Below are 26,198 nucleotides of genomic sequence, written 5' to 3'. Positions count from 1 at the left end.
GTTGTATCACCTGCATAATGCAGGCTGTTGATGAGTTTTCCTTCAGTCCTGATGCCACTTTCTGTAAGAGTCCAGCTTCTCACATGATTTGCTCAGCATACAGATTGACTACGAATGAAGAAAGGATACAAACCCTGGTGCTTGCTTTTCCTGATTTTATATCATTATTACCATTTTAATATCATATGCAATCACCAATTCTAGACTACAAATTTCTAATCCTGCAGAAAAATGCAGCTCTTTATTCAGGTCAAAGTTCACCTTTTGCCCCAACCATCAAGAACATGCTGCCAGCCATTAACAAAGGGACAGCCATTCCTACAGACAATTACTCAGCCAATAATGTTATTTCCTGCTAACTAATCTGGGAAGCTGAGCAGCCCAACAAATGGAATGTAATCAGCTACAGTAAATAAGCTCTAATCTTTGTCTTGTTAGGGTCTTGACTTACCTGAGGAGTTTTTGATACTACTTTAGATAAAAAAAAACCAAACCCACATTAATTTGCAGTTAATTCTTTTATGATGGCTAAGGCAAGCATCATGCTGGACAGGCTGCACAGCTTTCTTCATGGCTTAATTTATTCTCACAACAATACTGTGAGGTGGATATTATTATTGTTGCCATCTTATCAATGGGAAAAGGAAGCTCAGAAAGATTAACTCGTACATGGTAAAGTATGACTTAATCTCTCTAAGCTTCTTTTCAAAGAAAATAAATGGCAAAGCTGGTATCAGAATTCAGGCCTATCTGTCCCAAATCTCTATTAAGATGTTTTTGGTTTAGTGTAAAAAGCAGTGTGAGTCTGAGTTACCAGTAGTACATAAGCAGAAGGAGGAAGCATGCATTCCTGGAGAAGGCATTGGCTGGCCTAAGGCTCTATAGTCTTTAAATTAAAGCTGAAGCTGTAGTGGCAACACAGATGAGAGTTCAACACTCACCTTCCTGGCCATGTTGGCAAAGTGGGCCCCACAGCCCTTGCAGCTAGGTTCAGAGCCTGTTGGGGAAGGGAAGGAGCTGTATCCAGGGTTGGAATAGGCTTGCGTCCTGGATCCCTGGGGTGGTGGGGCCTCTTCAGGCTGTCCATCCAGGCAGAACCAGTTGCAGCAGGTTGCCCACATTCTAATATCTGGTTCAAGGAAAGAAGATGGGGAAATGTTAGAATGGAGACATTCCTCTATTGTTGTTTCTGTTCCTATGGGTGCAGGTGTGCAAAGTTATTCCTTTCATACCTGCAGCCAGAGTTGATATTAAGACCTATTTTCAGAAGGCACAGGTTGCTTGCCACCTCCTTCACCACCACCATCATTCTGCAGAAGCAGTGCACATACTGACACCTGATCTTCCAGAACACCAACAATTGCCTAGTTGGCACACTATCTTAGAAAAGGGGCTGATGCTTGATGGGGTTTAAGCTGAGACCTAAATTTACCTAAAATGTTTTCTTACCTTAGCAAATACAATAGCCTAACATCTACTTTACTCAGGACTAAGGCTTTGTCCCTAGAGCTCAGATACAAAGTACTTCATCTCTCTCTCTCTCTCTCTCTCTCACACACACACACACACACATTTAATCTCACACATACTAACCATGGGAAGGAAGTATTATTTCCTTTATACACCTCAGACAGCTGAGGCTCAGAGAAGTTGAGGTCCCACAAATAATATCAACAGTTGAGATTCTTCTATGCAAACCAATATGAAAATTAAAAAATGGAAAGAAAAAAAAACAAATCAGGGGAAATTCTAAAATCCCAGGTCTTCTTTTCTAATTTTTTTAAGATTTTATTATTTTGTGTGCGTGTACCATCAAATCAGATCTGACTGGTACAGGAGGAGATTGTCCCTCCTTCTCCATCAGAGCAACTAGTGGATTTGAACCACATACCTCTGGGATTGCAGTGTAGCTTCTTGCCACTAGGCCACCAGAGTTCCCTTAAAATCCCAGGTCTTCTTAACACTAATGTTCTTTTTCCTTTTATTAAGCTCACCCTTGATTTCTCTTCTCACCCATTAGCTAAACTACCCTAATCCTAGAGATTTCTATCATCACACTTGTAACAAGCACTTTCACAAATCTATTTCTTTATGTCTATTCTCCAGCAAAGTATGCTACATAGATGCTCAAATGTTGGTTCCTTGCTGAATCAGTGCTTCTCTATGGGCTTATTAAGAAGTTTTACAATCCCAGAGGTGCACGGTTCGAATCCACCAGATGCCCTGCTGGAGAAGGAGGGACGATGTCCTCCTGTACCAGTCAGATCCGATCTGACAGTACACACACAAATTAAAAAAGAAAATTATAAAAAAATTTAATGAAGTTCTAGATGATGATCATCATCACATTCTGGATGAGGGTAGATAATGATTTTTAAGATCTCAGAATAAAGAGGGTCCAAGTCTTTGAACAACCTAACGATTATAATAAGGATCAATAAAATATCAAGTATTATGACAAGCATCATCATCTAGAACGCCTTAATAAACCCACAGAGAAGCACTGATTCAGCAAGGGGCCAACAGAAAGCAAGAAGCAGGAGTGGCATCCACTTCGTAAATAACGTGCCTCTGGAAACTCTATGAACTTTAATAAATGTCAATAGTTGTAGAGGGGCTTCACGCGCTTTGTTGATAGGGTCGCTATGAGTCATGCTCTACTTGAAGGCAATCAACAACAGCAAAAACAACATTGTGATAAAATAAGACTATGTTCTTGTTCTCGAAGACCAAGGCTATCAATGTGGACAGTTTGAACTTGAAAGCTTTGCTTTCAGAGATTAACAAGTGAAACATTTAGCATTAGCATTTGATAATCAGTTCACACAAAAGAATAGCACTTGCAGCTCTGTCTCCTGACTCATTGTACTAATAGTTCAAAGCCATAGAGAACTGGAAGGAAAGAAGAGACCATCTGGTCCAAGTGTGGGCATGCTCTGTGAGAATGAGTCCCAGCAATGGGGGTAAATGACCTGGGTCAAACACCTTACATCCTAACTTCATCAGCTTTTAAGCTTTCTGACACTGCATCCAACACACCACTTATAATAAAAGCCACTCACTCTGTAGGATTCTCTGGGTAACAGAGGCTCCCTATGACCCATGAGAACAGTGACAGTGACAGCCATACAATTCCCTATATGGACAATTGGCTCATGGCTCAACAAGGACTGCTGAATGAATAAAACTCCAGCAATACTTATGTCTTAACTAACCCACACATTCATTGCATTTTCTGCACAGTCAAAATGCTTCTGCATCACTATAATGTGTTTTGATGTGATTTAGATATGATCCCTTTCTCAAGAGGTTTTAGAGCTCAGCTGGCCACGCTGCTACAAGATCCTAAAAAGTGCTCTTTCACCAAGGACCCACCAACATGGGCTGTGTTCGCACCAGAACCATGAAGAAGGCGGCCCGGGTCATCACTGAAAAATACTACACGTGTCTGGGTAATGACTTCCACACGAACAAGTGCGTGTGCGAGGAGATCGCCATTATTCCCAGCAAAAAACTCTGGAACAAGATAGCAGGCTATGTCACACATCTGATGAAGTGGATTCAGAGAGGGCCTGTGAGAGGCATCTGCATTAAGCTGCAGGAGGAGGAGAGAGAAAGGAGAGATAATTATGTACCAGAGGTTTCAGCCCTGGATCAGGAGATCATTGAAGTAGATCCTTATACTAAGGAAATGCTGAAACTCTTGGACTTTGGCAGTCTGTCCAACCTGCAGGTCACTCAGCCCACTGTTGGGATTAATTTCAAAACACCGCGTGGAGCCGTTTGAGTCTGTCTGATGCTGTAATATTTTCAATAAACTTGGGCACCCACACACAAAAAAATCAATCTTAAAAAGTTCTTCCTTCAGAGATTTGGTGGCTTAGTGGTAAGAAGCTGTGCTGCAATCCCAAAGGTGCGCAGTTCAAATCCACCAGATGCACTGCTGGAAAAGGAGGGACAATCTCTTCCTGTGCCAATCTGATCTGACTCAACAGTAAACAAGAAAAATAAATATATAAATAAATAAAAATTTGTTTAAGAAGGGAGAAAAAAGTCCTTCCTTCAATGGAAGTCCAAAGAAGTCATATTCCTCGGCAATATCTTTAGTTTTTCAACTTGCCTCCTATAAATATCTCGCAAAGGTCTCTTGCCTATTCAAGTATTTGGCTGCTCCAGAAAGATTTGACTCTTTCAGAAGACACAAAACCTGTCATTCTTATTCTGGATGAGGTGAAAAGCCAGGTCTCATCATGGCAGCTATATGCGAGGAGGGGGGTGATCATGGAAAGGAGAAGTTTCTAGTATAAAAAAAAACCAAAACCATGCAACATAATGTAGTCCTCCTCCTTCTAAGAGTACAGGTTCACCAAAAGTGAAAAGCCTTTTGCTATTTGGAGCATATATTTAAATACACAAAAAAGACACACTTCCTAATCTGCTGTCCTGCAAAGCCCTCAGCCTAAATATAACTATTTCAAACAATATACAAATAAAACCAAACAATAAGCATTGCCTCCAGGTCAGTTCCAACCTAGAGGGACTCTTAAGACAGAGCAGAAGTGTCTATAGGGTTCCTGAGGCTGTAAATCTTTACAGGAGCCACATCTTTCTCCTGCAGAGCAGCTGGTGAGGCTTAATATCCAAACTATGGACTAGGAACCAAGCTATTAAGCACTGTGTCACCAGGACTCTTAAATACAATTATATTTAGTGTTGTTTTAGGAAGCAAAAGGAAAAACTTTCTAATTTTTGCAATGTCAAACATTATTAATTGAATTGTGTTCCCCTAAATATGTGTTGTAATCTTTCTGTCTCTCTGGAGAGGATGATATTCCACTGGGGAATGAATTCTCTTTATCAGGTGAATGAAGCACAATGAGGGAATGCTGGTGGCTAGGAGTTGTGATGGTAAACCAAAAGTACATGGTTTGAATCTATCTGTTGCTCTGCAGGAGCAAGATGGGCAATCTCCTCCTGTGCAGAAACCTGCTGGAGAGTCATCTAGGAGTCCATTTCAATTAGACAGCATTTAACAACAAGGCGGCTTAGTGGTAAGCAGTTGCCCTGCCAACCCACAGATACACAGTTCAAATCCACCAGCTGCTTTGCACGAGAAAGATGGACAATCAATTCCTGTGCAACTTACTGCCTAAGAACACCTACTGGAGGGTCAGTTATGAGTCAGTTCCAGCTCAGTGGTTCGTAACTACAAAAGCCTTCTAAATGAATAAGGATGACAGAAGAATCAATGCTTTTGAGTTTTCATTTAGGAGAAGAGTATTAAATATCTCATTCACTTCCAAAAAAACAGAAAGGTATTAGAGAAAGTGCAGCCAGAATGGGCCTTTTGGAGAAGGATGGCGGAACTTTGGTTCACATACTCTGTGCATGTTGTTAGGAGGGGCTAGTCCTCGGGAAAAGAAATCAAGAGAGGAAGACCCTCATCAAGATAGATCAACATAGTGACTTAACAATGGGCCTAAGTGTATCAGAGATAATGAGGATAGGGCATTGTTCAGATCCATCGTACACAGGGTTGCTAGAGTTGTCATCAACTCCATGGCATGTAAAGACAAAAGCAGCAGCCTTCTAAAGGAAAACCTGGCAGTCTAATGAATAAAAACTGTGCTGCCATGATCCTCCTCCCTTGAGATTTACAGCTGAGAGCCCAATCAAATAAGCATCTTCAAAATTGTAAGAAAACAAATTTCTATTTGTTAATGTCACTCATTTTGGTGGTATTTCAGTTTTAATACTACTAAGTAACTAAGACTTCAAACAAAAGACACACTTTTCTCTTGACAATACTTTCTCATCCCTCAGCTCTTAGCAGGTGACACATAGGAGTATCTGATTATGTTGCTAAAGGTCTCAAAGTGGAACAAACTGTAGGTATAGGAAGGAATTATGCCAAGGTAACAACTGAAAAACTTCTCTCTGATCTGCAAACTTCCTTGTGATCTTGAAAGAAAACTGTTATCATGTCTTAACTGAAGGCTTGAAAATTCCTTCCCACCTTCTTCAGAAGATGAACTTAGCAATTTGATCCTAAACAACATGCTGACTGCTCTCCTACTGAGCTCTCTGGAAATCTGCCAGGCTGCCCTCTTCTACTTTGCCTAAAGAAGATAAAGATGGGAGATACAGGGGGGCATGAACAAGAAAACATTATTATTATCATAGGAAGAATTATTCAGTAAGATGCAAGAATGACTAACAATCACATGAAATTTTTGTCAGTTGGTTGTGCTGGAATTTCTTAGGATACTTGGCCCTGATGAACAGGAAAACCAGAGTGCTAATAACGGGGTAAGATTAATGACCTATTCCTGGTAAAGTAGGCACAGATGCAGTTAGAGGCAATATGGTAGATAATGTGATTTCTCCCTATTTGGTCCTAGAATCCCAAGTAATTGTAAAACAGTCACTTCTCCACTTGTTCACCTGCCCAAGGCAAGTAATTTTAAGTAGATTAATGACTGTTATTCATGGGGATGGGGGATGGTGAGAAAAAGGGTCAAAATGTCACTATCCTAGTAAAATCTTTTGCAAGGCAACTTCAAAACTACTTGCTACCTACGAAATTCAGCCATTAAAGTCCCAAAGGTTCTTATTAGATTTGTTCTGATTTTAATTAACTGCTCCGTGTACCCAGGTAACTTCAACAACAGGCTCTTCATAATATATAGAAAGCTGCATCTTAAAACTAATACATTTATAGTTACCTATTATATAAAGACTTGCAAAAAAGTATTTTAAGAGCAAATTTTTTTGTTTTGAATTTTTTGTTCAAACTGTTTTCAGGAACGGAAATTCCTTCAAACAAAAGAATTTTTTTTCTTTTTTAATTAATAAGGATTTAATACACATATGTCCAGAGGGATCTCTAGCCTTGGAACTGGTGAGACTGGTCGCCACCAGACAGCAGGATGGGAGCTTCCCCATAAAACCTCAGAGATGGAAAATGTAGCTCAATACGAGATAGTCCACTAGCCATGAAAAGGTTAAAGGATCTTTCTGAAAATCAGAAAACAGCTGCATGACAGGCTTACAGAATCATCTCTGGTTTATTAAGGGTGTTTTGCCTACTGTTGCTAATGTATTCCTAGGATGATTAAAAGCATCTATGCTGTAAGTGCACAAAGAAAAGTATCCTACGTTATGGATCATTAATACAGAATGGGCTTAGCTTCATCTTGTATATTATCCTTAAAAAGCAATTAAAGTACAACTGCAATGGCTTTGAAAGGAAATGCTGTGAAAAACCTATCAATATGGCTTAGCTAAGCCTCTTTGAAATAACTGATAAGTAATTATATATTTTGAGAAGTAAAGAAGAAAGTAGCAGTACTCTAGTTACAATGCTTCTTATCTACCAGGCACTGAGCCTGTTATATCTCCTACTATTATAACTCCTGTTATCTCAAGTCATCCTCACAGAATGATTCCAGTATGGTTCCTCCTGTTACTAGATGAGCAAGGTTCAGAGACCTTCTGAACTTTCTGGCAGAAGCCCACACCTAAAACCAAAACTTCGATCCACTTTTGTTGAGTCAATTCTGACTCATGGTGCCTTCCATCAAGTTTCCCAGGCAGCACATTTTTATGTGAGGAGACTACCCTTCTTTCTCTCACAGAGCAGTCAGTAAATTCAAATCACCAACCTTCTGGTTAGCAACCAAAACCTTAGCCACCAAGAATTTAAACTCTGAAGCCTAATGTGTGTTTAGAACCAGGGAAACGTTGCTGCTTGCACCAAACCCAACAGTCTACTCTGGGCCGTCCCCGCTGAGCTCTTGGCTCTCTTATATCTATTGGAAACTTTGTCTCAGCTCATGAGCATGTTCCAGGATCTCTCAGACTTTAAAACACTTGTCATATAATGAAAACCGTTAAACCCACTTCCGCAGATTCCAGCTTATGACAACTCTTAACTGAGTTTCTGAGGCTGTAACTCTTTACGGGAGGAAACTGACTCATCTTTCTCCCTCAGAGTGGTTGCATTCAACCAGATATGTAATGCACACCCATCACTAAGGTTCCTCCTTGTCATAAGGGAAGTATAAATTAAAACCAAATGTGTTACCACCAAACAGCCATGGAATGGCTAAAACTGAAAATGCAGATAATACTACCAAGTGGCAGTACAGATGAGGAGAACTGGACATAGAGCAACCAGAACTGTAACACACTGCTAGTGCAAGTAGAAATTGGTACAGCAGCTGTCTAAGATTGGACTGATTCAGGTAGCAGCATATGATCAACAATTAGTGGCACTGAAGGATGAAGTTCAAGCTGCACTGATGGCACAGGCAAAAAATAAGACCCAACAAACAATTGATGGAATACCAACTAAAATATCTGCACAAACAGAGCAGCCCTGGACATGCTCTCCAGTCATGACAAGAAATTTGGAAGATAGTTAAATTGGCCAACTGATTGGAAAAGACCTATATTTGTACCCATTTCCAAGAAGGGTTATCTAATAGAATGTGGAAATTATGGAGCAATATCATAAATATGTGAGCAAAATTTTGTTGAAGATAATTTTTAAATGGCTGGAACAGTACAGTGGTAGGGAATTGCTAGAAGTTTCTTCTGATGCATGAATACTGCTTTTACAATCATTAGTACAAAAGTATTTCCTATAAAATGGAGGTAGACAATGGCCCAAATGTCCAAGCTGTCGTACCACTCCATCAACTCTAACATTAATTATCATTCCTCCGTTCAGTTTCCTCACTCCTGTGTGTCTATGTCTTTTGGGGTTTGTGATTTGTTTGATGGTCTCACTGAAACTTAAAACCTAGAGGGAAATGGCTCAAATGACTGTGGGTGATACGGGCCAATACTGCAGAGTCTCATGAGCTATGGGCCAGGATCCTGCAGGCTTTGAGTTGTCAGTTGTTGGCACAGCTGAGTCACGATAAATGCTCTGTCCCAAGTAAGGGAGTGTTGAGGTTCCATGAGCTTATACATTGTTGTTATGTACCCTCAAGTCAGAACTGACTCACAGCTGACCCTTCCAGTGGTTTTCAGAGGCAGCAAACTGCACAGGAGTGATTGTCCATCTTACTTCTGCGGAGTGGCTGGTGGATTTGAGCTGTATACCTCTGAGTTGAGCTCTAGTAGCTTAGTGGCAAGAAGCTGCATTGCAATCCGGAAGGCACATGGTTCAAGGCCACCAGCCGCTCTGCCAGAGAGTGGGCAATCTCCTCTCATGTGATTAACTGCTTCTGAAAACCAGCAGGCCAGGTCAGCTATGGGTCGGTTCTGCCTCAATGGTACACAATAACCACCACCACCTTTGAGTTGGCCATAATCCCTTAGCACTAAGCCACCAGAGCTCCCCATAATCTTATATAGTACTTAGGTAGCCTTCAAGTAGAGTAGGGCTTGTATTCCAACCAAATCCTCTCTCCTTAATTCTCCTTGAATGAGGTCTAAAGACAAAAAGGCTACAATCACAAAATAAAAGGCTGTGGATGAAAGGGCCATATTAATTCATAGCTGGATCTAAAAGAGGTCAGGGAAAATGAAATATCACTGCTGATGTCAGACAGATCTTGGCTAAAAGGAAAGAATAAGAGAAAAAGTATTCAAAACAACTATATCATCTCACCCCAGTAAGAATAGCAACGAATGCTGGCGAGGTTGTGGAGAAACTGGAACCCTTATTCACTATTGGTGGAAGTGTAAAATGGTGCAACCACTGTGGAAGGCGGTATGGCACTCTCTCAAAAAGTTGCAAATAGAGATACCATTTGACCCAGCAATTCCACTACTGGGATTATACCACAAAGAGACCATAACTGCCACCCAAGCAGCTTTATGCATACCCATGTTTATCGTGGCTTTGTTCACAATAGCAAGGAGTTGGAAAAAACCCAGGTGCCCATCAACAAACAAATGGATAGAAAAGCTGTGGTATATTCACATAATGGAATACAATGCAGCATTGAAAAACAAGGAACTCATGCAATATTATTCAAAATGGGTGACTCTGGAGGACATTATGCTAAGTGAAGTATCTCAGTCACAAAAGGACAAATACTGAATGGTGTCACTGTTGTAAGACAGGACTTACATCGGGGTTGGGGGAGACTGAGAAAGATGGGTTAAATAATATATACTGCACTGAAAAAGATAAGGGGGAAAACTGTTTAAAAGGGATATGTGATTTGGTATTTTTGTCATGATGGGAGTCCAGAGCAAAGGCTGCATAGTGGAGTGGACCTGGGGGGAGGGATTATAAAACAATGAAAGAATTTTTCTTTTACTTTTCCAAGAGGGGAGTGTACTGGGGAGAAGGGTTGGGAGGGGAGAAAAGTACAACAATGAATGAATGAAAATCCAAAGTCTCTGTAAATTTTCATTGAAATTAATAAAAAAAAAATTTTAGAAAACCAAACTCAAAAACAAAAAAAAGAGAAAAGGTATTTACTTGTGTTTTATTGTCTATACAAAGGTTTTTGATTGTTTGGATCATATCAAATTATAGATAAACTGAGAAGAACGGGAATCCCAAAACACTTAACTGTGCTCATGAGAAACTCACATTTAGACCAAAAAGCTATTTCTGAACAGAAAAAGAAAACACTACATGACTTAAAAATTAATAAAAGAGTGTGTCAGGGCTGCATCCTTTCTTCATATTTATTCAATCTAGATGCTTTATAAATTTTCCCGTTGAATTGCTTCTTCTCCAAACATAGGGTCAGTTTGGAGTCCTCAATTCAACAGTACTTAACAGCAACAACAAAGTGACTATGAAAAGGAAATACCCTTTGTCAAAAACAAAGGATAACTAGCTAGTTGCAGTACTCTGAACAGGTTACTTAAGTTTTCTGAGCCTGTCACCCTACCTGCAAAATGCACCAGCACAGATAACTTCTTTTACAATGACTGGAACAAGACTAGTTCCTACAAAGGGAGCTCTGGTGGCCTACCCGATAGGGAGCTGCACCACCATCCCAAAGCAGGCAGTTCAAAACTACTAGATTCTCCTCCAGAGAAAACTGGGCCATCTCCCATGTGATTTCCAGTGTCTGAAAACCTGCTGAAGGATCACCCATGACTTGGTTTCAACCTCAAGGTACATAACAAGAATTTGATTTTACTCATTATTGTATATTTTCTTCCCCCTCCCTTACCCAGCCCACCTCTCAATGCATTCCTTATTCCAGATTGCTGTCATACATATAATACCTAGTCATATATTCCTTTAAGACAGTTCTTACCCTCATCTGTTCTAATGCAGTGTCCACTACCTACCCACTCTTTTCCCATTCTCTCTTCAACAGCCTCCCATATCTGTCCCAGGCTCCCCCATGTTGTGTAATGTTTTACGAGTTCATTGTTTGTCAATGCTGCATAATATTCCATTGTGTGAATGTATCACAGTTTTTCTATCCATTCGTTGATGAGCACTTGGGTTGCTTACATGTCTTTGCTATTGTGAATAATGTAACAATAAATGTGGTGTGCATACATGTGTTTGAGTCATGGCTCTGGTTTCATTAGGGTATATTCCCAATAGTGGAAATGCTGGGTCAAATGGTATTTCTATTTCCAACTTTTTTAGTTAGTGCCAGACTGCTGTCCATAGTAGTTGTGCCATTTTATATTTTCATCAGCTCTAAATAAGAGTTCCAATCTCTCTACAACCTCACCAGCATTTGTTGTTTCCTGCTCTGTTGAACTTTACTATTGTTCGTAGGGACAACACAGTTCTTATAAGGTGGAAGTTAAAAGTATTCCAAGTGTGCAAACTCTTGTACCACTCCATCATCTCCGACATCAGTTAATCCTCCTACCTTCAGTCCTCTCATCTCCAGCATCAATTAATCCTCCTGCCTTCGGTCCTCTCATTCTCACCTATGTCTTTGGGTTCTGGGATTTGCAAGAAGGCCTCACAGATACTCCAAACCCATCAAGGAAACAAGTGCCGCATGAGATGAACATGGTTGCAGAGACTGGTGAACAATGGGCTAGGAGCCTGTATGCTGAGGTTGTCAGCTGTCTGTAGTCAGCACTGTGGGATCAGGTTAGATGCAGCATCCCAAGCAAACAAGCACTCAACTTCCCACAACCTTTCCTTCATACAGGATCCCAGGGCTATAAATTACACCTCCAGGAGAACTACGGATAACTTTGGACATACTATGGTAGGGTACAAGCCCACTTATCCTATCTCCTTGACAAATACCATCCTCAAATGAGGGCTTAACTACATGGTGGAGGGGACCTGGGGGAGGGTTTGTAAAACAATGAAAGAATCTTTTTCTTTTACTTTTCCATAATTTTTGGACTCATGTACTTATAACTTGTTAGTCAAAGTTGTGTCTTCTAGGTTGCAACACCCCCATGATACATCTTCAAGGATATGAACATGTACGGCCAAGCACAATCAATAAGAGTGCATCTAAATTCCAAAATCAATCTCCATAATAGTCTATGTGTTTCCTACATCCAAAGGGGCCCTTTAGAGTAGTGAGAGAAGATCTTCACCCTGAAACCCACAGCGTCCCTTTTCAGCAGGAAGTAGCTAAGAGAATACGCCATCCCCTTTTCCTTATGACTCAGGGTGAAGTCTCTCTCAGGGAGGAGTGATAGGGAATGGCAAAGGACACACTGACAAAGAAGATTAATCAGAACTGGCTTTGACAAGCACTGTGGCATTTGGACAAGAACAAACTGGGAGGAGGGTAGAGAGAATAGTGCAACAATGAATGAATGGAAACCCAAAATCTCTGTAAATGTTTATGAAAATTAATAAAATATAGAAAAAAAATAAAATGGTTAACACTGCAAAAAAACAAAAAAAAAACCAAAAAAAAATGAGGGCTTAAGCATAGACAAAGAAGCTAGAATCACAAAATAGAAGGCTATGGATGGATGGGTAATATTACTTAATTCACTGTTCCACAATATCCCATGTTGGAGGGTAATTTGACAAGTAATAATTAAGATATATAATGTATCTAGCCTACAGTAGGGAGCTCTGGTGGCATAGTGGTAAGAAACTGTGCTCCAATTCCAAAGACATATGGTTTGAGAAGGATGGGCAATCTCCTCCAATGCAATTTACTGACTCTGAAAACCCACTGGAGATTCAGAGTCAACTATGGGTTGGTTCTGACTCGACAGCACACAACCACCACCTACCGATAAGGCAGCTCTGGTGGTGTAGTCCAAAGGGAGTTGTGCTGCTAACCCAAAGGCTGCAGCTCTCTTGTGGTTTGAAATTGACCAGTAGCTGATGCTGGAAAGATGGGCAATCTCATCCTGTACAATTTACAGTCGGAAACATAATGGTAGGGTCAGCAAGGTATTGACTGGTGCTAACTAAATGCGGATACACAACCGTGCTTGCTAAACTGAGGAGAATCTGAAGAACTTGCTACAGAAGGTCAAGAACTATAGCTTTAAATATGGATTGAAACTCAACATCAAGAAGACAAAGATCCTCACCACTGAGACAATTGGCAGCATCATGATAGATGGTGAAGAGACTAAGATTGTTAACAGCTTTAGTTTTCTTGGTTCCACAATCAACACTCTTGGTACCAGCAGCCAGAAAATCAAATGGCGAGTTGCACTGGGGAAAGCCTGCTGTCAGGGACATCTCCAGAGTACTGAAGAGCAACGATGTTAGTCTGGAAACTAAGGTATACCTGCTACAGGCCATGGTGTTCACAATTAAGTGCTATGCATCAGAAAGCTCGACAATGATTAGGGATGACAGCAAGAGAATTGATGTCTTTGAGCTCTGGTATTGGAAAAGAGTAGTGAATATACCAGGGACTGCTAGGAGAACAAACAGGTTTGACCTAGATAGGGTGAGCCCAGGCTGCTCCTCGGAGGCAAGAAATCTGAAGTTCCGTCTCACATACTTTGGTCATGTTACAAGGAGGGACCAGTCCTTGGAGAGGGACATCATGCTTGTGAGGGTGGAAGGACAGTGCAGGAGAGGAAGACTCTCGATGAGATGGACTGGTTCAGTGACTAAGGTAATGCGGGTAGTTGTGTCGGAGACAATACAATTGGCACGGGATAGAGCAGGGTTCAGAGCTGTTGTACACAGAGTCGCTATTAGTTGCAGGTGACTTGATGGTCCATAACAACAACAACAAACGGCAATGAATTGAGTGATAACCTATCATGAAACCTCAAGTTAAAATTCTAAAATGGAAACAGGCTAGATGTACTGTAGTAACCATTTGCTGGAAAGCCAGGCTTTCCCTCTGGTCATCCAAAGCTTAGATTTTTCTACCACTTCAGTAAGTGAGTGAGCAGAGGCCTTAGCACAGTTCATTATACCACCCTCATAAGAATCACCCGTATCTTGACAATTCACCTTAAATTTAAAATCTCTCTCAAGTTGGAAAGATGCTTACTTTTAAAAGTAAGTTCTTCTGCCAAGAAACTTGAACTCCCTTGAAACTCTTAAATTTAAAACAGAATCTTAGAGTAGCAATTGGAATTTTCCAGTCTACCTGCTGGAGGGGTCTGCCCAGCCTGGGGAAGATTTAACATGCTGGTGACAACACAATGAATATTAAAGAGGGCAACTGCTGCATTTATAAGCAAGTAGCCTGCAGAGTAAATCCTACCACCAACTAGCCTCACTTACTAGGTGTCACGCAATGAAGCATGTTCTCTGTGATACTGACATGATTTCTAAGTCAAAGAATTCTGAACACCTAATCATAAAGAAGGCAAGTATCTAGTGAAGCTATAGAACCACAGGCCTGAACTAGATAAAGATCCTTGCTGAAATGGTACTGAGGGAGAGGACATAAACAAGCTCCTTCACCACTAGGACACAGTGTAAGAAAAACATTTCCAAAGGCTCTAAATCCGAGCAGTCACTTTTCCAGCTTCCAGGACAGCTTTTTAGATATGGGTAATAGATAATGCTTATTTCCTAGGTAAGAATTTTATTAGGGGCTCATTTTTCAGAAAACCAATAAACCATAAGAAAAGCTGGTCCCAAATATATTTTACTTTGGCTTTCTTTTTTTTTTAAAAAAAAAAAAATTATTTTATTATTTTTGTGTGCGTGTACCATCAAATCAGATCTGACTGGTACAGGAGGAGATTGCCCCTCCTTCCCCGGCAGAGCATCTGGTGGATTTGAACCGTACACCTCTGGGATTGTAGATGCAGCTTCTTGCCACTAGGCCACCAGAGCTCCCCTTACTTTGGCTTTCTTAACTAGTCAGACCTGATCTTAAATTCTGGTTCTAACACTGAGTGGGCTGGATGAGTTTTAGTATAACAGGAATAAACTTCCCTCACCAAATGGGCACAGAGTACACGCTTAGTATAAAAATGGATCACACTTTTATAGTGCTTTTCAAACTTAGATAAAAAGTGGAGAGCAGTGGTAGACCTTTCTTGGAGGGTAACGGTAGGCGGGATAAAAATTATCCCTAAATAAATAAATTTAACTCCCTTACCTATATAGGAAGGGAGCTTAGGGGCATACTGGTAAATAAGTTGCATTTTTAACTCTAAGGAATGCTGTTTAAATACACCAGCTCCTTCAAGGGAAGAAAAATGAGTAATCTCCTCTCACGTGGTTTAAAGTCTCTGAAAATCCACTGGAGAGTCAACTATGAGTCTTTTCCAGCTCAAAGGCACACAACAGTAAGAACAACCTAAAGTAAGTAAACGGAAGGCATTTGAATTAAATACTGGTGAAGCGTAGTGGATATAGCAAAGACAGCCAAAATGAATGAGCAAACTGGTCTTGGAAGAAATATAATCAGAATGTTTATGAGAAAGGAGGATAGTGAGATTTTGTTTCACATACTCTGGAAATGTTATCTGGGGGAACCAGTTCCTCGAGAAGAGCAACCAGCTTGGTAAAATACAATGTCAGTGAAAAAGAGGAAGATTCTTAGCAAGAGCGACTGCCATAGTGGCTACAGCAATTGGCTCAAACATGGCAGACTGTATGGGGGATGGTGCAGGCACTTCATTCTGTTACACTTAGGGTCATTATGAGTTGGAATTGACTCCCCAACAACATAGGCAGAAGAGGACTAATGAACATTAAGTGATGTTTACCTCTATCTATCCAAAAACAGATTCCAGAGCCTTCATTCTCACTTGAAATATACTCAACTTCAAAAGAGGCTCTCCTCTTTCCCTCAGGAAGTACCCAAGTTGTATTTTAATATGAAAGATCAAAGTTTTAGATGGTGGAAAAAGGACTTTTTGCTGCTGCTATTTCAAGGAGCAGAGAAGTAAAGGTTTTCAAATTCAAGGGTCCTGTAGTCCCCCATTCAGGTGGTCTCAGGGGAAAACAAAAATTTAAGGGGAAAAAGTGAAAACATGAAAAAATCCTGTCATATGTATAATAAGGTACTTTTTACTTCTACTGCCATACTTAATATAATTCTGCAAAAAACAAGAATTAAAGTGCTCATTTTGTTAGATAACTGGGACCAAGTTCTCACAGCTAGTTTGAGGATGTAAATCCAGATTCTTCCAACTAATTTCGGGTCCTACAGCAAAGGGGGCCATTTTCAACATCTATACTTACCTTCCTTAGCACTAGTAATTCACAACAATTCAAGAGCGTAAGAGCCAGGGGACTAAGGGCAATGGTTTTATCATGCAAATTGGACTATGGTAAATTGAATGGAAATTTCCTAAAGTGACCAACAGGGGGAAGTACTTAATACTAGCTTCCACCTCCTTGTAAGAAAAAAAGAGTATCTTCCTGTCAAGTGGAACTTCAACACGTAAGCATCTTGCAAAAGGTAAAAAAACCACCCCGAACCCACTGCTATAGAGTCGATTCTAACTCAGCCTTGAAGAGACTGCTTGCTCCAAAAGGTCTGTTACGTACTGTCGAATCAGAACCCATCCACAGCTGACCTTCAGTGGGTTTTCAGAGGCAGTGACTCTAACAGTAGGAGATTGCCTGTCCTTCTCCAGCACAGCTGCTGTTGGATTCAAACCACATGCCTTTGGGATTGCAGTGTAGCTTCTTACCACCAGGCCAGAAAAGCTCTTACAAAAGGGACAGGAGAGGAAAAGAATCATTCCTAGCAAGTTAGAATTTTAATTTATACCTCCCGTAAGTCAACTAGGGAGTTCTGGTGGCCTAGTAGGAAGAAGATACACTACAATCCCAAAGCCACGTGGTTCGAGGCCACCAGCAGCTGCTATGCAGGAGAGAATGGGCATTCTCCTCCAGTGTGATTAACTGCTTCTGAAAACCTACAGCAGAGTCAGTTATACATTGGTCCCAACTCTAGGTACACAACAGCATCATAAGTCAACTAAGTTTTCTATATACTAAAAGTTACAAATGTATAAAGATAAGCCTTTTCCTAGATTACTTTTTAACTGGTTTTCATTCTATCACTCTTAAGGCGCTATTGTTGTTAGGTGCCATCAAGTATGACCCATAATGACCCTATGAACAGAGATCTGAACCTTGTCCTATCCCATGCCATCCTCACACTTTCTGCCACACTCATCAATCTTCACTCATCACACTGTCTCTTAAAATGTCAATCACAATTGTACAATGTCACTGCTTACATTATTTTCACCAAGCCTTCCTGTACCCTCCCTTTCCCTGCACCCTACCCATCCATTCACTAATTTCTGCTCCCTCCCTCTCCCTCCCTTCCCAGAGTCAACCCTCCACAATTGTTTCTATCTCTGTGTAAAAGAAAGGTTCCATTTGCTCTTTTTACAATGCACACTATAGTCAATACTCTTAGCTAACAAGAGGATTCAAAGGTATCAATTTTCTTTGGTCTTTCTTATTCACTGTCCAACTTTGATAAGCATATGAAGAAATTGAAACTGTCAGGGTTTGCGTCAGGCACACCTTAGTCTTTACACTGAGGCAGGATTAGGTTATGTTACAGAGGATTAGGTTATGTTTGTTATGTTAACAAGGCAGAATTAGGATAGGATGAGTTATCCTTACTGAAATCACCACTCTTACTCAAGTCACAGTCCAAATCTGACGTAAGGGAGTTTCCCCAGAGTGTGACCGACATATAGATCTTCTACCACCGAGAAAGCAGAAAGATCTTTCAGTCTCTGCTGGATCCAGAAGACTGTCGCCAAGATCAAAGCTCCATGAAACACTGGGCCCAGATGTTAAAGGAGACAAGGACTTTACCCCAGAGCCAACAGAGACAGTCTTTCCCTACAGTTGGCACACTGAATTCAGACTTCTAGTCTCCTAAAGTATGAGACAACGCATTCCTGTTGGTTAAAATCATCCACTTACAGTATTCTGACTGAGCAGCTCTAGGTAACTAAGACAGTCATCACTATCACTAACTGGATGACAAGGTTCAACATGAATCTACGTCCCACTTGGAAAAGGATTCAGGCTTCATATTCTCACATTTTCTTTTCTCATCACTAGCTACTGCAATAGGCAAGAAAGAAGCAGAAAACTATTATGTCCTTAATAATATTTTTTAAAGGAGAAGTGTCCTTTTAGTATAGAAGGTCAATGGAAGTAGGACTCCTTATCAGGCTAGAGCCCTTATTAAACGAGATGGATAATTTTCAGGAAAATCTTATCAAACCCTGTAACTGTTACGGCTTGCCTTTCCAATCTACAATCTATTGTTGAGCTCTGCTCACCTAGTAATAGGACCTTGTATCAAAGAGGGCCTTTCTAATCAACAGAGAAGAAAACTTTTACAATTTTAAACTTTAACTGTATTACTGCTAGGTTTGCTCTAAATCACAAACTTCCAGTTTCTTTACTTTCTTCACATTATCTGTTGTTATGTGCCATGGAGTCCCTTGTGACTCATAGCGACCCTATGTACAACAGCCCTAAACCCTGCTCTATCCTGTGTCAATCTCACTGCCTCTGACACACCCATCCCGATTACCCCAGTCACTGAATCAATCCACCTCATAGAGGGTCTTCCCCTCCTGCGCTGTCCCTCTATTCTACCCAGCATGATGTACCTCTTTAAAGACCTGTCTCTCCTTACAACATGTTCAAAGTATGTCAGACAAAGCCCCAGAATCCCTGCCTCCAAGGAGTAGCCTGGTTTAACCCTCTCTAGGGTGAATCTGTTTGTTTTCTTGGTAGTCCAGGGTACATAGCTTCTCTTTACACTCATTTGTTGATGGGTGGGGAAAATATTTTGATTCAGTAGATAAAGGACAAATACTGCACAGTGCCATTGTTGTAAAATGGGATTGACATCGGGGTTGGGGGAATCCAAAAAAAGGATAAATAATGAACACTGCATTTAAATAGATGAGGGAAAGAACTACCTAAAAGAAATATACAATTAGGTATTATTTGCATGGCAACAGTCCAGAATAAGAGGTGCATAGCAAAGTGGACTGGGGGGTGGGGTGAGGGGAAGAAATTGTGCAAAAATGAAAGAATCTCTCTTTTTTTAATTTAATTTTATTTCCATTCATTCATTGTTGCACACTTTCCTCCCTACCAACCCCTTCCCCCCAGTTTTCTTTTCTCTTTGACATAAAAAAAATAATTCTTTCATTTTTATACTATCCCTATCCTCCCCCCAGTCCACTCCACTATGCAGCTTTCATTCTGGACTCTTGTCATAACAATACCTAATCACATATTCCTACTAAACAATACTCTCCCTCATCTGTTTCAATGCAGTATATATTATTTATCCCCTTTTAGTTTCTCCCCAACTCCAATGTCAGTCCTGCTTTACAACAGTGGCAGTATGCAGTATTTGTCATTTTGTGACTGAAATATTTCACTCAGCATAATGTCCTCTAGAGTCACCCATTTTTAATAATATTTCATGAGTTCCTTGTTTTTCAATGCAGTATAGTGTTCTATTGTGTGAATATACCACAGCTTCTCTATCCATTCATTTGTCTAATAGGCACTTGGGTTGTTTCCAATTCCTTGCTATTGTAAACAAAGCCATAATAAACATGGGTGAGCATATATCTACTTGGGTGGCAGTTCTGGTTTCTTTAGGGTATATTCCCAGTAGTGAAATTGCAGGGTCAAATGGTATTCCTATTTCCAACTTTTTGAGAAAGCATCATATAGCCTTCCTTAGTGGTTGCACCATTTTATACTCCCACCAATAATGAATAAGGGTTCCAGTTTCTCTGAAACCTTGCCAGCATTTGTTGTTTGGTGTTGTTAAATTTTGCTATTCTTTCTGGGGTGAGTTGATCTCTCATAGTTGTTTAGATTTGCATCTCTCTTAGCTCTAAGGATTTTGAACATTTCTTTATGTGTTTCTTCACCATCTCAATGTCTTCTTTGGGGAAGTGTCTGTTCATATCCTGTGCCCATTTTTCAATTGGGTTGTTCACCTTTTTAAAGAGAAAAGTGAAGTGTGGGGGGGTGTAAGGAGAAAAATATGCAACAATAACTGAATAGAAATCCCAGTTTTCTGTAAACGTCTGTTAAAATATCAATTATTTAAAAAAAAAAATTTCCCGAGACTGTTCAGACAAGGAAGGTTAACATTAAGCTAATAAAGGCATCACAAGGTCCAGGAATGGTGACACCCTAGGCACCTTCAGAAACACTGCAAGTCAACACAAACACTTCAGGAAATAGCCTACAATCAAGAACCAACAGTAACAAAAGCAGCAGCTGAAGCAGCACTGAAGGCACTGGCCAAAAACAAGGCCCCAGGACTTGATGGAGTATCAGCTAAAGTGTTTGAACAAATAGATACAGCTCTGGCAGTGCTCACTAGTCTATACCAATTTTATAAAAATTCCCAAAATGGGGGTGGGCAGGGAGAAAACTGCGGCAATGAATGAATGGAAATCCAAAACCTCTGTAAAAAAATATATATATATAGAGAGAGAGAGAGAGAGAAAGAGAGAGAGAGAAAATCCCAAAATGTCCCTATCTGTGTTGAGCTAGGTAAGCTCCTAGATTTGCTTTTCTAGTTCTTAGTCTTAATGAATAGGTCTGGGGCAGATGGACTCTTACCCTTCTTATTTCTAGCCATGCTTACAGAACTAAACAAAGGTGAGGCAGATGATCGTTTCTCCTTAAGCTAGGCATTCCTAAGCACGTAGTGGAGGTTGTTCGTATCAGAGTATAAATAGGTGTTACTTCCCCCTCACACTTAGTGAAAAAGTCTTTTCTGGTCAGCCTCCACCAGATCCTTGTGGTGCTGTTCCATTCTGGTCAGTTTCCTGTCCCAATAAACTAAAATTAATGTCTAAATTTTTCTTTCTCTCTGGGACAGTTTTTCAGTCTGTCTGTGAACATAAACCTTGAGGGACTTTCCCTCTTGGGAATAAACTCCAACATCAAGAAATCTGGAAAACAGCTAGCTACCTGGCCAACTAGAAGAGATCCTTATCTTGTCTCCAATTCCAAACATGGTACTCAAACAAGACTGCAGAAATTATAGAACAATATCACATGCAAGCAAAATATTGTTGACAATTATTAAAAAATAGCTGGGACAGTATGTAACAGTGCACTCACTGGCAGAAATTCAAGGATTCAGAAGCATCTATGGCATGAGGGATGATGATGTCAGATGAGTCTTGGATGAAAGCAGAAAATACCAAAAAGATGTGTACTTGTGTTCTTTTTTTTTGTACTTGTATTCTATTGACTCTGTAAAGGCATCTGAATGTGTGGATCATAACAACCTATGGCTAACATTGAGGAATGGGAATCCCAGGACTTTTAATTATGCTCACTCAAAACTACACCTAGACTAAGATGCCGTTGCCTCAAAAGAACAAGTGTGTGTCACATAATCAGCAAAGGTGTGTGTCTGGTTTTTATCTTTTCTTCATATCTCCTCAATCTGTATGCTGAGCAAATCAGCTGGACTATATGCGGCACCAGGATTGAAGGAAGACTCACCCACGACCTGTGTTATTGTAGATGATACAACCTTGCTTGCTCAAAGTGAAGAGGACTTGAAGCGCTTACTAAAGATGAAAGACATCATACTGTGAAAGGTGGAGGGTTAGGGAAAGGGAGGAAGACCTTCAACAAGATGAACTGACACGGTGACTGTAATAATAATGGGCTGGACCATATTAGAGATTCTGAGGATGGCACTCCAAAGGGCAATGTTCAGGTTTGTTGTTCACAGGGTCTCTAGGGTTTATAGTCAACTTAATGGCTCCTGAGAACAACAACAATAATCTCCAGGTTTTTCTTAACAACCTTTAACTCTGCTTTCACATGCCACACCAACAACCCTTGCATCATCATCTTGAAAGGGCATGTTTTATGACCAAGCACTTAACTAGACAGAGACTATCTGGAAACAAAACCTACAGCACATGTTCTGTGATTAACTCAACAGCTAGCCAACCAGACAGAGGACACCAGCTAGAGGCCAGCTGGGTGCACCTACCTATTTGCAAAATCTTTCTTTCTTTCTTGAAAAGAAATTCTTTCTCTACTAAAAGGGAGCGCTGGTGGTTCCCTTTGTGGGTACAGAGTTATGCTGCTATTTCTAAGGCTGGTGGCTGAATCACCAGTTGTTCCTGAGTATAAAGATTGGCAATCTACAGCTTCTGAAAACACACTGGAGGTTTCAGCTGTCAGTCAGTTCCAACTTTAAAGCAATGAGTTTTGCTTAGTTGTAAGTATGTCCTCAGAACCTTTCTCTACTGAGACAGATTTGGAAAGCTCATGCTTTTCATATATTAGCATATATAACTTCTAGACAGTAGTACATCAACAGAGAACAGCCAGATGTGCAGGCTGGGTTTAGAAGAGGCCATGGTTCTAGTGATATTATAGCTAATGTTAGATGGATCTTGGCTGAAAGCAGAGAGTACCAGAGGACTGTCTGTGTTTCATTGACTATGCAAAGGCATTTGACTGTGTGGATCACAACAAACTGTGGCTAACTCTGAGAAGAATGGGAATCCCAGAACACTTGATTGTGCTTATGCAAAACCTATACTTGGACCAGGAAGCAGTCATCAGAACCAAGCAAGGAAACACTGCATGGCTTAAATTTAGGAAGGGTGTAGGCCAGGGATGTGTCCTATCTCCATACCTTTTCAATTTATATGCTCTATGAGGAATGTAGTATCAGAATTGGAGGAAGACTCATCAACAACCTGCATTATGCAGATGATATAGCCTTGCTTGCTGAACTGAGGAGAATCTGAAGAACTTGCTACAGAAGGTCAAGAATGATAGCCTTAAATATGGACTGAAGCTCAACATCAAGAAGACAAAGATCCTTACTGCTGGGTCAAATGGCAGCATCTTGACAGATGATGAAGAGCCTGAGATAGTTAACAGCTTTAGTTTGCTTGGCTCCAAAATCAACACTTTTGGTACCAGCAGCCAGAAAATCAAATGACGAGTTGCATTGGGAAAGCCTGCTGTCAGGGACATCTCCAGAGTACTGAAGAGCAACAATGTTAGTCTGGAAAATAAGGTGCACCTGATCCAGGCCATGGTGTTCACAATTAAGTGCCATGCATCAGAAAGCTGGACAATGATTAGGGATGATAGCAAGAGAACTGATGTCTTTGAGCTGTGATGTTGGAAAAGAGTAGTGAATATACCATGGACTGCTAGGAGAACAAACATGTTTGACCTAGATAGGGTGAGCCCAGGCTGCTCCTTGGAGGCAAGGATTCTGAAGCTCCATGTCACATACTGTGGACAAGTTGCAAGGAGAGACCAGTCCCTGGAGAGAGACATCATGCTTGGGAGGGTGGAGGGACAGTGCAGGAGAGGAAGACCCTTGATGAGATGGATTGATTCAGTGACTGAGGTAATGAGGGTAGGTGTGTCGGAGTCAATACGATTGGCTCAGGATAGAGCAGGGTTTAGAGCTGTTGTACACAGAGTCGCTATTAGTCACAGGTGACTTGATGGCACATAACAACAACTATACACACACACACACTCTTAAGAAAAGACTAAAAAGGCATGTCTACATCAGACATACTAAAGATTTTTTTTTAAGTGCCAAGGCTACTAGAAAAACAAGAAAACAGAGGTAATACAATTTACCTTAAGGTAACTGAAAAATGCTAACATTGGGGTTATTACTACACCGGAATGGGATAGCCTCAAAGATGAGCACAGCTGTTACTTCCACCCCTCCCCCGTTCTGTACATCAAAAGGTACAAAAGTCTTCAAGGCCCTCCAGTGGTTTTTGTTTTGAAATGATACTGTGATGAGAACTACAAAGAAGAAAAGTGAAAACAACAAACAGAAGAGTAAAATAACAAAGAAGAAAGAAGAGAAATGTTAGAAATCAAAGACAGATTCAACCAGATGCCACCCACGTCTCTAGGTGAAGCGGTTGTTAATGATACACCTTCAAATGAAGCACACACATAGCCCCAGTCAAGTAGGAGGAGGTGAGTGAGACTAGAAGCGAGTAGAAAAATGGCATAACAGGAGATTTTAAACATGTCAAAACAGCAGTGGGTCTTGGAGTATAAAATGTTAAGACGACAGTATGAATAAGGGAGAAAGGAGAGAGAATTCACTTCCCACTAGTAATAAATGAGCTCTTTTCCTAAAGTGGTAACTGCTGTAAACAACTGAAAAACATACATAATAATCACAAGTTATAAATGTTCTTGGAAACCCCCTGGTTTCAACTCGTCGATGACAAATATTTGCAAAGGGACCTCAGCATCTGCTATGAAGTTCAGGGAGAAGTAATTCTAACCAATGGAGTTGTGCCAAAATACCACCCCTGGGGTCTGACCAATTAAATGGCTGCATCTTAGTGTGGAGTTTAAGAGAGATGACAGATTGAACACTGCAGCAGAGAAGCCTACACATTTAATTTCAACCCAGGCATTTTACCCCAAAGGACAAGTCAATCAGGAAAGAAAGCAGTTTAGGGTAAAGTCAACTAACAATGCTGAAAACAGAGAATAAATGGACCTGGAGCTTAATTACTGCAAGATCCTTCTTTTCATCAAAACTGATGACAAAGCTCATATAAAATAAAGTGATTCTAATCCCTTAGTACCATCAGGGAAAAAACAGGACTCACTAGGTAAGCTTTTCTGTATCTTCTGACTGAAGATGCCTCTTTCAAAGGACATCATCACATTCACCAATGGGTGTTTGCTGTTGCAGGCATTTGAGTCATTCCAGCTATCAGCGACCCTACGTACAATAGAACAAAACAGCGTCCAGTTCATGCCAATCTCACAATCGCTGCTGTGTCTGAGCTCATTCATTCCTGCAGCCACTGTGTCAGTTCATCTAATTTAGGGTCTTCTCCTTTTGCACTGATCCCCTACAATGAGGACTAACATTCACCGGACTCAAGCTACAATATTTTTAATCACATCATATGCATGAGAAAGCAGACAACAAATAAGTAGAAGGAGCTTTTCTGGTTGTAGTGTGTGAAATGTTTGCTAACTACAAGGTTAGCAGTTCGAGTCCACCAACTATCCCTGAGCCGTCTCCCCACAGCCTTGGAAACTCAGTGGAATGAACTAGCAACAGCTGGTTTGTAATGAGTAGCATTAATAAACAGTTAATTTACTAAACCAATGCCTAAGTGAGAGGGTACCTTACAAGCCTATGTCGTGGGAAAAGGCAAGATTTCAGAATAAGAATTTTTCTAGGACCAGAATAATGCAGTTTACCTTTCCAAAGCAGATTGCACAAAATGTATGACAGCAAAGATATGGAGGTGTAGGATGAAGAAATATTCTAGTTTCTGGGATATTTATAATCTTTAAATCTTAATTTCCTGAAAACACCAGAACCTGCCACATGAAATCATAACTGAAAATAGAATTAAAAATTTGTCAAGCATTTACTTTAAGACTTAGCACATAATAAGCACCCAGTAAAAACTGGCTGTAAATAACTTAAAGAGAGTTTTAAAGATTCTTTTCATAAAAAGACAAAATTTCTCTGCTCTATCTTCTGCTTTTATTGCCCCCTCCAGACAAGCTATAACTTCAATCTAGTGTTTTACTCTATCTTCCAAGGACTAAATGAGCTCCTGTAATCCAAATTCACTAATGACCCAAATCTATACATTTTTTAAAAAAATTTAGGTTGTTTATTTTTCATTTCAATGAACATCTACAGAGATTTTGGGATTCCATTCATTCATTGTTGCACCCTTCTCCCCGTGAGTCTCACCTTCTAAGCTTTGGGTCTTCTGTGGCTCACCTGCATAATGCAGCAAGCAAGGCTGTGTCACCTGCATAACATGTTGTCGATGAGTCT

General features: G+C 40.4%; 1 protein-coding gene across 1 annotated transcript in view; it reads right to left on the bottom strand.

Moving 5' to 3' along the window:
- Window positions 1–26,198, bottom strand: part of RFFL (ring finger and FYVE-like domain containing E3 ubiquitin protein ligase) — a 109,047-nt gene that overhangs the window by 24,138 nt on the left and 58,711 nt on the right. The window contains exon 2 of the mRNA XM_006890909.1: window positions 942–1,129. Coding sequence (XP_006890971.1) covers window positions 942–1,121 — 180 coding nt within the window. The 5' untranslated portion in view covers window positions 1,122–1,129. The remainder of the gene's footprint in view (window positions 1–941; window positions 1,130–26,198) is intronic.

Source organism: Elephantulus edwardii, unplaced genomic scaffold, assembly GCF_000299155.1.
Source record: "Elephantulus edwardii isolate Elephantulus edwardi_28Jun2011 unplaced genomic scaffold, EleEdw1.0 scaffold00094, whole genome shotgun sequence".
Lineage (NCBI taxonomy): Eukaryota > Metazoa > Chordata > Mammalia > Macroscelidea > Macroscelididae > Elephantulus > Elephantulus edwardii.
Note: the sequence above shows the minus strand (reverse complement) of the source record. Positions and strands in the feature narration are given on the sequence as shown.